This window comes from Physeter macrocephalus, chromosome 15 (genome assembly GCF_002837175.3).
Source record: "Physeter macrocephalus isolate SW-GA chromosome 15, ASM283717v5, whole genome shotgun sequence".
NCBI classification, from domain to species: domain Eukaryota; kingdom Metazoa; phylum Chordata; class Mammalia; order Artiodactyla; family Physeteridae; genus Physeter; species Physeter macrocephalus.
The window spans coordinates 45,464,530-45,480,196 of NC_041228.1; the positions used below are offsets into that span (position 1 = coordinate 45,464,530).

The following is a 15,667-nucleotide window of genomic DNA, read 5'->3' on the forward strand; positions in this document are numbered from 1 at the left end:
TCTTGGACATCTGTATGTCTTCTTTGGAGAAATGTCTATCTAGGTCTTCTGCCCATTTTTTGATTGGGTTGTTTTTTTAATATTGAGCTGCATGAGCTGTTTATATATTTTGGAGATTAATCCTTTGTCCATTGATTCATTTGCAAATATTTTCTCCCATTCTGAGGGTAAAAATTCAACAATTTTGATAAGTTTTTTTTTTTTTAATGCACGCTGATATTACAGCTGTCACAATACAGCCTAACAAAGTTGTTTTGAATGAAGTTAAAGACAACTAAGTGCTACTAGAGTCACCTTACAGAAAAAAAAATGAAAGAGCTGTTTGGCCAGCCCAATACATCAAGTCAGATTTCTCAAAACAATTATAGTTTCATTGGAAATAGTTTCAAGGTCCATCTAATCTCTAGAGAATCCCTGTGACCTCTAAGACCTCTTCCTTAGAGCCCAGAATTAATCCCAGTGTCATGAAATTGGCACTTCCTACTCAACAGTATTAGAAGGAATCTCTGGCATTCACAGCAGAAGCATTAACAAGGCATTACCTTTTAACATCCTGTCAGAAGCTTCTAAAGGAAAGACTAAAGAAGCAGGATAAGAGTTCCAAATCTTGGAAAAGGGGAATTGCAACACAAAACTCATTCAAGTAAAATGTAAAACTTTCAAGTGTTTGGAAAAACTAAGCATTTGGATGTTTGAGTCGGGGTAGAGGCTAAAATTTTCTGAGTAACCAACATGGTTAAGACACTATATATGAGATAAGTCAAGGGAGGCACAGAGAGATTATGTGCTCAGTTGGCAAGTGAAAGAAGAGGGTTGGGGCTCTTCTAGACATCTGAGAGCTAGAGGAAGAAGCAGGAAGAAGCAGAAGTTCCAGTAGGGGTTCAAGAGGCTTAATGCAGGCTTGGGCATACAAGCAGAGGCAAAGGAGGAATGAAAGTAGTGTAGAGAGAAGGAATTCACTAGGTGCCTGTGTGCCAGGACAGGACAGGATACAATAAACAAGTGTAAGAAAGCCCTGTTTTTATAGCAAAGCCAGGCTTAGGAAACAGGAGGCATTACCCACTTGATGGAGGAAGAGCTCATTTCCAGTGGATGGGACAGGAGAAAGGACAGGCTTGATGCTGACAAACAGTACAAATGATGTCAGATCCTTTCTGTTCTGCCAGACTTCGTGAGACCCAGAATGCCCAAGGAGGGAGAGTTAGGGTAAGTTGTTGCATATGCTTTTCCTCTTGTGTTCCTCTGCATAACTCCCATCCTTCAGATCTTACCTCAGTTGCACTTCTCAGGTCTACCTTCCCTGATTTCTCTGACTACAACTCCTCATAACACAATATAATTCCTCTTCATGACACTTTTCACAATTATAATTTTACATGTATTTGTATATTTGATTACATTTCCCCACTAAACCTAAGAGTAGGGACACATGATGTTTTCATTTCTTTTTGTATTATCAGCATCTAGCAGAGTGCTAGTCTACTACTAGCACTCAATAACTATTTGTTAAACATAGGAATGAAGGAAGGCAGGAAGGGAGAGAGGGAAGGATGAAGGGAGGGGGGTGATTGGGTTAGGGCGTCATCCAAAAGGACAGTAAAAGTATGAAAAGGAGAGACTAGGGACGCAATAACAATTTACAAACTGCCCAACTCTGCTTAGAGTTGCCTTTATTTACTGTCAATTGTTTATGGTCAAATAAAAAGCTATAGCAGACCACATCTTTGTCCTGGGCGGCTACACGTGTGAACCACTTAAGGTGAACATTGCTGTACTACCATTGGACTTTATGATGCATGTCAACAATGCTGTACACAATTAGAGATAATGGCTATTTGTTTCTTTGGAGATTTTAAACCTATCATGATAGCTCTGTGTTTGATTAAGTTGGACTTTGAAAATGGCTTACATCCCATTTCACTCAAACTGACATTCGATGGTTTACTAAGTGCCAGGCACTAGGGACAAGACAAGGTCTCCACCCTCAAGAGTTATAATAAAGTGCATCTTTGAAAATTGTTGATATACCAGCACTTCATTAGTCCTAGGCCAAATGCATTCACCATAAATTATAGGACATTAATCCATTTTTTTCATGTCATTAGAAGTGATTGAAAATTTCCAGTTTCATTAGTCAAATTAGCAAAGAAAAAAAGAATAGAATCTGTATTCTCTAAAGAATCTCCTTTCATTTTATCATTTTTGCTAGTTAGACCACAATAGCAACTCTAATTTATTTCAAAGTTTCAATGTCAGGCATTGAGCTTACATACATTAACATTTAATTTAATTCCCAAATGAAGACAAAGACCTTATTTTTTTTTCACATCTGTATCCTCAGGACCACCATAGACACAAGAAGATGAATGGTAAATATTTGTCAAAAGAATGGATATGTAAACAAATGGAGAGTGGGAACGATTCATGTATTGTTCAAACATGCTACCTTTAGGCAATCCAATTTTTGTTTTTAGGAACTATAAATTGAACAACACACCCTGGTGAATTTCACACTAAGTGTATAGAATAATAAGACAATACAGCTGAAAACAACCTCAAAAGAGACCTCATTTTATACATGTATTCACTGGTTGACCTTGGCAAATGACTTAACCTTTCTGAATCATAAATTTTATTAACCATATGAGAGTGATAATTATAACTTCCTTGAAAATGAACAAAGAGTTCCTAGCATTGTGCCTGGCTCTCAGTATATGGTGGATGCTGTTATTCTATTTGATACCATTTTGTGAGTGCAAAAATTTTCTAAGTATTACTTTTGTTTTAGGAAGTTAAATATCAAGACTATTTTAATGCTGTGCATTCTGTGGCAAATATAACCCAAAAAATCAGTATACTGGGGCAAACTGGACTTCCTATAATGATAAAAGAAAGACTAACCCAAAAGTCAAGCACAGTATAGACACAAAAGAAAAAAAAAAATAGGGGGAGTTTCAATCATTATTAAAAGCACGACCTGTAGCACCATAAGAAAGAATTCAAACTAACTTTTAAAAAACACATTCGGGGATTTTATAGAAAATTGTTAGAGTAAGAATCATGATCATCTTTGAACTATGACATAAGTATCACCAAGACATGAAGACCACAAGGACATTTGGCAGCATTTCAGCTGAATGCCACAATGCACCCTGCCTGCTTTATCTGCTATATTGTTCTCCTTAGCACTAATACTACCTCACATCCCACTTGTTTTGCATGTTTCTTTCTTGCATCTCTTCTGACTAGAACATAGCTCCATGAAGGCAGGTATTTTCATCTGGTTTTTTGTTTTTAATTGCCAAATTACCTGAGACACAGATGGTGCTCAATACTTAAGTGTGGCTTTGAACAAATGAAGGCAGAAATTGAGGCCCAGTGAGATTAAATATCTTATGTTTAGTTGGTGAGTGGCTGAACAGGTTGAAGTATCAGGACTTGCAGACACTCTTCCAGGGCTCTTTGCAGCTCTCTAAGCTCTCTCTTTTCTGAACGTTTTGTCTTCCCTTTCTATTAGCAGCTGGGAGAATGAGCAGTATTTCTGAACTGTGTAAATAATCTCTATCCATCTTTTGAGGGTTTCTAGCACATTTTATTCAAGCTGCTTCTAGAATTCCCATTATAAAGGGAAAATAGATGTTTTTTCAAAACTCCACAACATTGAAAACTCTACATGAAAAAAATTGCTAGTTCATAGCAGTGAAACAATAATGCCATTAGCCTGAGTCTGACTTGTAAAGCACTTTAAAGATAGACCACAAGAAACCTACTTTCTAATCAGTTGAATTCTTCTTTAAAAGTAAAATGTGACTTCTTCTTTCAAAGTAAGGGCTGAGCTGAGCCAACACCCTGTTTAAGGAAATTGAATTGAGAAGTCAAAATTTAGGGTCTCTCCTAAATAGTCAAAGGATGAGGAGGAGAGTAATGGGGGAGCCACAAGAAAACAAAGTAATAATGATCCGACTCTTCAGCTTTTTTTCCTGAGGGAGTATATTTTACAATCTGTAATTTTTTTACTAAACAACTATTAAACAGGAGAGAAGGATACACATGTTTTCAGATATGCAAGAGTTCAAAAAATTTAATTACCACATACCTAGATTAGGGTGCTATCTGGAGAGTTATTTCTACAAAGTAAGTGAGTAAACCAAAAAACACGGAAAAACATGGTTCCAGGAAACAGTGGGTCCAATTCAGGAGCCGGAAAGGGATATCCAGGCTGACAGTATCCAGCAAACCTAGATAGTAATCAGCTTAAATTGGGGCAGGAGGATAGAGGTTCCTGGAAGGAAGTTACTCAAGGAAAAAGCACGTTTGATAGGGTATGTAACATGATTATGTTTAAAATAAAATGAGGCCTTGATAAAGGTAAAAGGCACAAGAATAAGTGAAAGACAATTAGAAACTCCAAGGGAACAAAAATGTTATATGAGGAAGAAAATATAATCATAGTACATTAATTGGTTCCATATAAATGATATTTACTTACTAACAGTATACGTTTTAGAATTTTAGAATTCTCCATGAGACAAAGATTTAATCATGGTGATAACTGAATAGATTATAAATACTATACATCTCATAAAAGTAAGAAGTTTATAATTTGTGAACAGGAAGAGGGAAGGAGAGCTGAAAGTGGATTACAGATGCCAACATTGCCATCTTACCAAGTGGGGAATAAAAAGAGATTGTAGTTGATGAAAAAAGAAACAAAGGTTGGGAGATTGGGATTGACACATACACACTACGATATGTAAAACAGATAACTAATAAAAACCTACAGAATAGCACAGGGAACTCTACTTGATACTCTGTAATTACCTAGATGGGAAAAGAATCTAAAAAAGAGTGGACATATGTATATGTATAACTGATTAACTTTGCTGTCAGCAGAAAATAACACAACATTGTAAATCAACTATACTCCAATAAAAATTAACACGAAAAGAAACAAAGGTGTAATAATATTAAATTTAAAAGATAACTATGGAGAAACTAAACATATTAATATAAATATATTTGGAAGATGAAGAAGCGTGATATCTAAAATGGACAAATCAAGAAAACAAAAGAATTAAAAGTGGTTATAAAGAGAGGTCAAAATTGTGGGTGAGGGAGAGTGGAACAGAAGAGAGTTACTTTTTATTATAAACCTTTTATATTATTTGATTTTCTTAAAACAATGCACTGTTACTTTAATGGAAAAAAATTCAAGCAGAGGTGGAGAATTGGCTCTTGGTTCAGTCAAATTTTAAATTCCTCTGCAAAGAAACTCCTCTGTCTCATTAGAAAAGTCCAAATCCCAAGGATGTCCACTCTCACCACTATTATTCAACATAGTTTTGGAAGTCCTAGCCATGGCAATCAGAGAAGAAAAAGAAATAAAAGGAAAACAAATTGGAAAAGAAGAAGTAAAACTGTCACTGTTTGCAGATGACATGATACTATACATAGAGAATCCTAAAGATGCCATCAGAAAACTACTAGAGCTAATCAATGAATGTGGTAAAGTTTCAGGATACAAAATTAATGCACAGAAATCTCCTGCATTCCTATACACTAACAAAGAAAGACCAGAAAGAGAAATTAAGGAAACAATCCCATTCACCACTGCAGCAAAAAGAATAAAATACCTAGGAATAAACCTACCTAAGGAGGTAAAAGACCTGTACTCAGAAAACTATAAGACACTGATGAAAGAAATCAAAGATGACACAAACAGATGGAGAGATATATCATGTTCTTAGATTGGAAGAATCAATATTGTGAAAATGACTATTCTACCCAAAGCAATCTACAGTTTCAGTGCAATCCCTATCAAATTACCAATGGCATTTTTTACAGAACTAGAACAAAATATCTTAAAATTTGTATGGAGACACAAAAGACTCCAAATAGCCAAAGCAATCTTGAGGGAACAAAACAGAGCTGGAGGAATCAGGCTCCCTGACTTCAGACCATACTGCAAAGCTACAGTAATCAAGACAATATGGTACCAGTACAAAGACAGAAATATAGATCAATGGAACAGGATAGAACGCCCAGAGATAAACCCATGCACCTATCGTCAACTAATCTATGACAAAGCAGGCAAGCATATACAATGGAGAAAGGACAGTCTCTTCAATAAGTGGTGCTGGGAAAACTGGAGAGCTACATGTGAAAAAATGAAATTAGAACACTCCCTAACACCGTACACAAAAATAAACTCAAAATGAATTAAAGACCTAAATGTAAGACCGGACACTATAAAACTCTTAGAGGAAAACATAGGAAGAACAGTCTTTGACATAAATCATGCAAGATCTTTTTTGACCCACCTCCTAGGGTGACGGAAATAAAAACAAAAATAAACAAATGGGACCTAATAAAACTTAAAAGCTTTTGCACAGCAAAGAAAACCATAAATAAGATGAAAATACAACCTTCAGAATGGGAGAAAATATTTGCAAATGAATCAACAGACAAAGGATTAATCTCCAAAATATATAAACAGCTCATGCTGCTCAATATTAAAAAAACAAACAACCCAATCAAAAAATGGGCAGAAGACCTAAATAGACATTTCTCCAAAGAAGACATATAGATGGCAAAGAGGCACATGAAAAGCTGCTCAACATCACTAATATTTAGAGAAATGCAAATCAAAACTACTATGAGGTATCACCTCACACAAGTCAGAATGGCCATCACCAAAAAAATCTAGAAACAATAATTGCTGGAGAGGGTGTGGAGAAAAGGGAACCCTCTTGTACTGTTAGTGGGAATGTAAACCAATACAGCCACTGTGTAGAACAGTATGGAAGTTCCTTTAAAAACTAAAAATAGAACTACCATATGACCCAGCAATCCCACTCCTGAGCATATACCCTGAGAAAAACATAATTCAAAAAGACACATGCACCCCAATGTTCATTGCAGCACTATTTACAATAGCCAGGTCATGGAAGCAAACTAAATGCCCATCAACAGATGAATGGATAAAGATGTGGTACATATATACAATGGAATATTACTCAGCCATAAAAAGGAATGAAATTGGGTCATTTGTAGAGACATGGATGGATGTAGAGATTGTCATACAGAGTGAAGTAAATCAGAAAGAGAAAAACAAGTATCATATATAAACGCATATATGTGGAATCTAGAAAAATGGTACAGATGAACTGGTTTGCAAGGCAGAAATAGAGACACAGATGTAGAGAACAAATTTATGGACACCAAAGGGGGAAAGCAGTGGGGGGTGGTGGTGGTGGGAGATTGGGATTGACATATATACACTAATATGTATAAAATAGATAACTAATAAGAACCTGCTGTATAAAAATAAATAAATAAAATTCAGGAAAAGAAAAGTCCATATCTGTTCTACAACTGCACTTTTGTAAGTTATTATTAAAGGGGGAGTTTTTGAGTATTAACGTATTTCTCAGAAAGATATGGCCACAGACTACAAACTCAAATAATTTTGGAAACCTAAGAGGAAATGAGGTAGGTGAAGGTAAGAAAATAGAGTTTTGTTTGTTTTGTTTTTTTTTAACTCTGAACTCAAAAGTAATGAACTATAATGAACTACAATGACTTGGCTGGTTATAGGTTGTTTCAGTGCTGATGACAGTTTAGAAGTGAAGAAAAAGAAAACTGCAAAGTTAATATCCCTTGCCTTCTCCCAACCTCAAGATTTTAGCAGCTGGAGTTTCACATTGTTCAGCAGAAATGTTTAACACAAGCATCTGGGATTTATTCTGTCGCTCTTTAAGGATATTCTTTATTTAAAATACTAACCGTCTTTTAAAGACTACTTCAGAAGAAATGAATGTTCCCTCCTTCCCATTTCCTGCCAACACTCCCCATTTCAATGTTCAGCCTGCTCTAGGAAATTGAAAAGAACTCCCTTCTTACATCAGAAATATCTCTTCATTCCATATGCAAAAGCTTCAGGATAGTCCCCAGAGTGAACAGCATCTCCAGGATCCTCAAACCCACTTCCAGATGGAGCCCCCAAGGTAGACAAGTAGATCCAGGCTCCCAACCCCTTTCCAGATGACAGCCTCCAGAAAGATGAGTGTGGCAGAGACCTAACCCTCTGATTCCAAATGTGGGTCACAGAACACATGGATAAGTTGAAACATCTCTCCCTACCATATGTAATTCACTAAGGGAGAAAGCCTTCTGATCCCTTTCCAGCAACCATCCATATTAAGTCTCCAGGGAGCTAGGTCTCCAGAGATTGAAGGCTTCTTGTTTTCTCAACTCTTTTCTCTCTTCTTATTTTCCATGCTCAATTGAAAAAGATAATGCTGTTCCTCACCTGGGTCAAGGTGCTTATCTCTGGGCACACTTTGGGGATTCGGTTATTCTGAAGGTCTAGAGTCTTCAAGCCAGGCAGTTTTTCTAACATTGAAGGCATCTTTGTCATGTTCTTTCCATTTAAGGTAACGATTTTAGTGCTTTTACCGCCCTTCAGTGCTCTTATTAACAACCTTTCAGCCATGGGCTTGGAAGAGAAATAGCTTCCTTATTACACATCTTTAGAACCTCTAATTGCAGAATTGGTGTGTCATGGAAACAAAAACATTCTGAGATCTACCATGTTGAAGGTGGGAGGCATTAGATAGTTTCCTGTGTAAAAGGTACGGAGGGAAAATAACTGATTCCAGGTTTGGGGCAGGAAATGTACAAGATGAGACTAGAATATCTTGTGCCAGAGAAAAAAGTTACCAAGGACTAATGAGATCACATCAAAGGACACAGAAGCCACTTCTAAGGCCTCTCACTAGTCTAAAATGGGAATATTTGAGAATCAGAAAGAATGATGTGTGGACCAAAACATCAAAATAATTAAAATCTAAGAATTCATAATGGTATTATAAAAATAAAAGAAACCCATTGACTACCTTGGGACTTGCTAGGGAACCAACTCATAAGACTGAAAAATGATAAAGGAAAAAAAATGAAGCATTTATTCTGCTTTTCCAGTACAAACTGCATTTTGGTGTAACATAATAAAGTCCTTACTTACAGAAAAATAGAAGCCAATAAATGAGGAAGAAAAATATAGATTTAGAAAAAATCATCATTTTGGTAAATCTAATGAAATAATGGATATATGTAAAGATCATAATTGGGTGCTAAAAGCATTAGGTGAAAGGTTGATGAGGAAATTTGCAAGTAAGAAATCAGGCTAATAACTTAACCTACTAATCAATTTTAGCTCCATTAAAATTGAGACAATCATATATTGTTTTTAAGTCTCATGATGTCATACAATAAAAATTACACAGTGCCACCTATAAAATATTCTTGCCTAAAAACTGAATCTGAGTTTAATCATACTTCTATATCTAAATACCATTTACAGAAAATATGAGGACTAGAAAACAAGCTAAATTAATCTCAGACAAGCAGTCAGCCAAATCTAGAACATGTGAAATTCTGCAAGGCAAATGACACAATGTTTAACCAACAAATCAATGTCACTAATAAAAAGAAGGGGAAACTGTTATGAAATGAGACTTAAGAAAAATAACAGTCAAATGCAATCTGTGAATCTTGTTTGGATCCTTATTTGAATAAAAATATTTCTAAGTCAATTGAGGAAATTTGATCATGGACTGGCTATTAGATGATAGGAATTGCTAATTCTGTTATGTGTAATAATTACATGGTGGTAGCATTTTTTTAAATGTACCTAACATTTAGAAATGCATCTGAATTTTCAAGTGAAAAGCCATGATGTCTTGAATTTTTTTTTTTTTTAATAAGCAGGGCAGAAACATGGGTGGAAGAAACAGATCAAATAAGATTGACCAAACATTGGTAATTATTGATGCTCAGTAATGGGTACATAGGGGTTTATTATACTCTTCTTATTATATTGTGTATAATATTTGAAAATTTCCAAGTGAAAGATTCAAAGACAAAAGAGTAAGGGAGAGGAGATGAAGTCAATGATATTTGATTAGAACCCCATTTGGGCCAGTTATGAGGCTTGGAGGCATTTGGGCTACCTATATATATCACATTTAGACTGCTGATTTTCAAAAACATGAATACTGTAAAATGTATTCCACATTGAAAGTAGTCAGAACACAATTCCATCTTCCTTTGTAATTCACAAATCCCTTTATTCACTCATTCAACAAACATTTAGGAGTAACTACTATGTGCGACACTGTTCCACGCACTGGGGATAGAGGAGTGAATTAAAATGACAAAAACCCTTCTCTCAATGAAATTACATTCTAGAAGGGGGAGAAAAGCAAGCAAGATAAATAAGTAAACTTAGTACATTAGATGGCGTTGGCTGCTTAGAAAAAATAATAAAAACAGGTAAAAAAAACTAGGAAGTGTGGGAGTGAGGAGTTTGCAATTTTAGGATGACATGAGAAGGCTTTACTGCGAGGGTACTATTAGAGACAGGAGTTTTTCCAATAAGAGGGCAAAGCAAGTGCCAAAGTCCTAAAGAAGAATCATTAAATTTATAACAGGCTATTATAATGAACATCAATATCATAACAGTAAAAAAAGAGGTGCTGATTAACAGATTTCCAATTGCTAAAATGATAAAATCATTTTTCAGCTACTTAATCACTGCTCTTTTTATCTCTTCCAAACCTATCTTCCAATATCTTTATTTTGATATTGTTTTAGTTTCCTAAGAACAATCATGCTGTTACTATCTAAACAAAGTGATCATAAAGCTTTCTTTTTTTAAAAAAAAAAAGTCTCATGGACACTCATCTCTTTTAAAGTAACACTGTATGGCCTGTACCCCAGCTGACACTATCTAAACACTGGTGATTTCTTCCTGCTTTAAATGGGTAAAGAGGCCACCACAATCGAATACTGCTTTTTTATTAATTTGCTTAACATAGAAAATCTGGTAAACATTCTTAATTCCTCCTTCTGTCTTACTTCCAATATGCAATCAATCCTATTAACACTACCTGTTCCAGTTACTTATTGCTGAATAACAAACTACTGTGAAACTTAATGGCTTAAAACATTTATTTTATTCACAAATTACAATTTAGGCAGGGCTCAATGGGGACAGCTTGTCAATGTTCCTCTTGGTGACAGCTGGGGTCTGGGGCAGAAATTAAAGGCTCATTCACCCATATCTGGTGGTAGGTGCTGATTGTTGGCTGGAACTTTAGGGCAGTTAGCCAGAATACCTACCTGTAGCCTCTCCTATGTGGCCTGAGCTTCCTCACAACACAGTGGCTCAGTTGTAATGGAGAGCATCCCAAGAGAGAAAATGGAGCAGAAATTATATTGCCCTAGCTTCAGAAGTCATGCAGCATCACTTCTGCCATATTCTATTCATTAGAAACAAGTCACTGAGGCCAGCCCATAATCAAAGGAAGAATTAGACCCAACCTCTTGATGGTAAGTAGACATGTCTTAAAACCCAAAATAGTCTATCCCCTGGCCATGAGTTACATACATTCCTCCAACACAAAAAATAGAGGTGCCTTCTACCAAGAGCCCACCTCCCCAGAAGTTTCAGTTATTTAGAGCATCAAATCCCAAAATCTTGTCATCTAAATCAGGTACAAAGTGAATGTGGCTTCTCAGGGGCAGTTCCTTAAATCCAGTTCAAGTACAGTTCATCTTGATCTGAAGACCTATGAGCTAAAGAGACAAGATATCTGTCCCCACATACCCCGAATTTAACAACTGGTGAAACAAGAAACAGGCAATAGACAGTTCCACTCGAAAAAGGAGAAAATTAGTTGCACAAAGCAGCCACTGGATCATAGCAATTCTGGAACCCAGCTAGATATATGTTGTCAGTTCCTTGATTAGTGTTCAGTCCTACTGCCTGGGACTAGCTCTTGGTTCCCCTTTCTGGGCTCTTGAATTGTCTTTCTCTTTCCATAAAACACAGCCCATGTTTGCTGAATTTCCTCAGACTGCTTCCTGTCCATAGAAGAGTCCAAAGGCCTCTCTTCATTTTTTTCTTTTTTGGTAACAACTTTGAATTATAATTCACATATCATACAATTCAGCCATTTAAATGTATAATTCACTGGTTTAAGTATATTCACCAAGTTGTTCAACCACCACCACAATCAGTTTTAGAATATTCTTATTACTCCAAAAAGAAACCCTGGATCCTTCAGCAATCACTTCCCCATTCTTCCCATCCCCCCAGCCCTAGTAACCACTACTCTCCTTTCTGTCTCTATAGATTTGCCTATTCTGGGCATTTTATATAGATGAATCATATAATATGTGTCTTTTATTCAACATAATGTTGTCAAGGTTCATCCATGTTATAGCATGTACCAGAACTTCCGTCCTTTTTATTGACTAAAAATATTCAATCATATGGCTATACTATATTTATCCACTTATCAGTTGACTTACATTTAGATTGTTTCTACTTTTTGGCTATTACAAATAATGCTATGAACATTTGTGTACAATTCTTTTGGGTATGTATATAGGAGAGGTCATATGGTACCCTTTGAGGAACTGCCAGACTGTTTCCCAAAGTGTCTGCATCAGTTTATATTGCTACCAGCAATGTATGAGGGTTCATCTTTTCACTTTATACTGTCACTTTTGACCCAAACTGATACAATCCCTTTAAAAACTTTGTATGTTTGCCTTGAAACAGTTCATAATTCACTCCATCAGACAAAAGCAACACCCAAAAATCTCTTTGCAATAGCCCTTCTCTATTTTGGGTTTCCATGTGAAACTACTGTGGGACAATAGCCTTAAGAATTTTAGAAGCTCTCTCATCTGTTGTTTAGAAATCTTCCTGAGGTCTCAACAAAGCGTTTCACAGTCATGCCTTTGGCTTCAACTTTGGAGTTCATTTTTGTGACAGTTCCCTATCTGGAATTCATTCCTTAATTTTAGCATCATTTACTGTCTGGAGAGGCTAGGAATGAGAAAGTTTTGTTTTGTTTTTCAAACCCCAAAATTCGTGGCTCATTTATATTTAATAATTTGTTCTGTTGCTTGCCTTTTACATTTACTATAGGCAACTGGAAGAATCCAGATAGTTCCTTAGGTAGATCATCCAGTTGATGAGATATACTTCTTATTTTCCATGTTAATGCTGCTGGTATCACTGCTAAACTTTCTTCTACTACGTAAGAGAAGTCACCTTTCTTCCAGGTTCCAATAACATTTTCCTCATATTCCTTTAAACCCTCACCAACAGCCTCCTGGACTGACAACAGGCTCCTGCTAACAATCTCTTCAAGGCCTTTCTTACTTACACCTGAGGCCCTGTCCCAAAGCCCATTACATGGTTTAGATAATTTGTTATACCAGCAAAATTCTGTATCAGGGTTCAATCAGAGAAAAAGACCAACTAGGAATCATATAGACTTTGACCTTAGGTAATTATAGAAGCTGGTTAAACCATCTGTGTAGGTCTGTTGCTTTTATGCCTGGTGCTATGCCTGCCCCAGAATTGAGATGCTTAAGGAAAAAATTCAACAGAAGTGGGAGAAGCTACAGGCTCAACTGTTAATTCACACTAGTGAAGTGAGCCAGTAGACTAGCAACAGGATGCGTGATATTAACACTAGATGCCTCCAGTTTTTCCAGTTAACATTGTATTAGTTTAAGGTGTACAACATAATGCTTTGGTATATGTATATGTTGCAAATATTACAATAATCACATATTTATCAAGTACCCATTACATGCCTAGGCAGCATTATAGCACTGTGGCACGGGGGACATAGTAAGGAACAAGATAGGTCATTTCTTTCATGAAGCCAACATTTCAATATAATAAATGCTAATTTAAATAAATACACAAAGTGGCAAAGAACCTGATTTGTTGGTTCAAGGAAGATTTCCTGCTGTTGACTGCTGAGTCCAGACATAATGTGTTTAAAAGGACTAACTAGTTGATGAAATAAATGTGATGGGGGAAAGAATTTAAATAAAAGGAGCATGAAAAAATGTTCATGGCATGAAATACACAGGGCCATGGGGAATATTCTAGTGTGTAAGTCTAAAGAAAGGAGTGATGGAAGTTGATGCTGGAGAGGTATGTAGGACCAGTCGTGAAGGACCTCCTTTAAATGCCACAATAAGGAATGTGGACTTCATCCCATAGGAATGGGGAGCCACTGGAAAGTTTAGGTAGGGAAAACAGTAGCCAGATTTGCATTTCTGGCAGTTCACAGCAGCATGAAGGGAGAGTTTATGAGAGTTAAGACTGGAGGAGGGACAGCAATTATGAGGCATCTGTACTATTCTAGGGGAAAGAGAAAAAGGGATAGAGAGGAAATGATAAAGCATAATGTGGGTAAGATTGTGACTAGAACCTGATCTCATAGGTACATTAGATGGGATGAACCATAATTTAGGATGTGAGTGGGGAAATGAGAGTTGGGCAGGGTCAGGCTGTGGCACAGGTCCAGCTTTATGAAGACATAGGAAAAGTAAAAAAGGAGATGGGGTTTACCATTGCAACGTTTTGAGTTTTGACCTGCATCTTAAATGCATTCCCTATGGATGCCCAGCTGAAAGGATTGCTAAACTCTTTGCTGTATGTGTTAACTTTGTGGAATGTCAGCATCCAGAGCTTTCCTAGCAACCAGAAATCAATCTATTTGGCAGGATAATCTGATGAAAAATCACCAGGTTTGGAGACAGCATCATCCTGTGAATTCAGCACAGGACAAGGAACCTTAAATTGAATGTTAATCCAAACAGAGCAATTGACTTATTATGGAAACTTAAATAAGTCAGTCAAACTAAGTTATATCTGTCTTGTCATCAGTAAAACAAGAAAGAATACCAAACTATTCCACTGAGATGTATGAGAAATATCTAACTAATGACTGTAAACTACTGTGGAAGTATAACGTGCTATAAGAATGCTAAACTATATAGCATTCTGGAATCTCAAGGACCTTAAAGTAAAAAAATTCACTAATTTTATTAACACAGAGAGGGCTTGTTCCATTTACTAATACTCTATAATACAGAGAACCTGGGTAATTCCTACTCTTATGGGGTCCCTATGACAAATTACAAAGGCTTTGAATGTTACAAAAATGCATGGAAAACTGGAGTTCATAAATACAGGTCATGGCAGAAACCAATACACTTATTTGTTTTGGCAAGCTTATTTTGTGATTAAAATGTGGTCTGAGACTTGGGGCACAGATAGTCCCAAGGTAAAAGTTTCCAAACATAAGCAGATGCTTCATGTACTAGAAATCTACTGTAGAAATTCTCTCTTCTGTAATAAACAAGGGTATTGTATTTCTCTTGGTTTTCTGTTTAAATATGGAAATGGAAGTTTTGACTTAAAGGGTTTTGGATTCTCAAAGGTCTGCCTTCTATGGTCAGCCTTGCCATTTACTAGCCGTATGGTTTAGCAAGTTATTCATTCTTAACCTCTTCAAGTCTCATCCCCATTATCTATGAAAACAGGGTATTGGGCATACCAACCCCTGCTGGACCTTAGCTCCACTATCCTCCTCCTTATCCATCACTACTTCAACCTAATACACAGCACGGAGACAAGTCCTTGGTGCAACAGGCATATATTAGCACCTTCTATCAGTCCCAAGAGTAGTGCTTGCACACTTTAGATTTAACAAAAGGTGAAGATCTTGGGCTTCCCTGGTGGCGCAGTGGTTGAGAGTCCGCCTGCCGATGCAGGGGACACGGGTTC

The 15,667-nt window shown here is 36.5% G+C and overlaps 2 protein-coding genes across 5 annotated transcripts in view; both read right to left on the bottom strand.

Annotated features, from left to right (window-relative positions):
* LRRC69 (leucine rich repeat containing 69) overlaps window positions 1–8,494 on the bottom strand; it is a 96,734-nt gene extending 88,240 nt beyond the window's left edge. For both annotated transcript variants that reach the window (XM_024115925.2, XM_007116173.3), the window contains exon 1: window positions 8,312–8,494. In XM_024115925.2, the coding sequence (XP_023971693.1) occupies window positions 8,312–8,494 (183 nt within the window). The remainder of the gene's footprint in view (window positions 1–8,311) is intronic.
* The window catches only part of OTUD6B (OTU deubiquitinase 6B), a 41,434-nt gene that overhangs the window by 7,835 nt on the left and 17,932 nt on the right, over window positions 1–15,667 (bottom strand). The window contains exon 9 of one of the 3 annotated variants that reach the window (XR_008619448.1): window positions 10,984–11,637. The exons of 1 other annotated variant lie outside the window; for it this stretch is intronic. Coding sequence is in view for 1 of the 2 variants with exons in the window: in XM_055091031.1 (XP_054947006.1) it covers window positions 11,631–11,637 (7 nt within the window). In the remaining variant the exon portion in view is untranslated. Of the gene's footprint in view, window positions 1–10,983; window positions 11,638–15,667 lie in introns of those variants that run through there. One more of the 3 variants, XM_055091031.1, reaches the window with a different exon arrangement.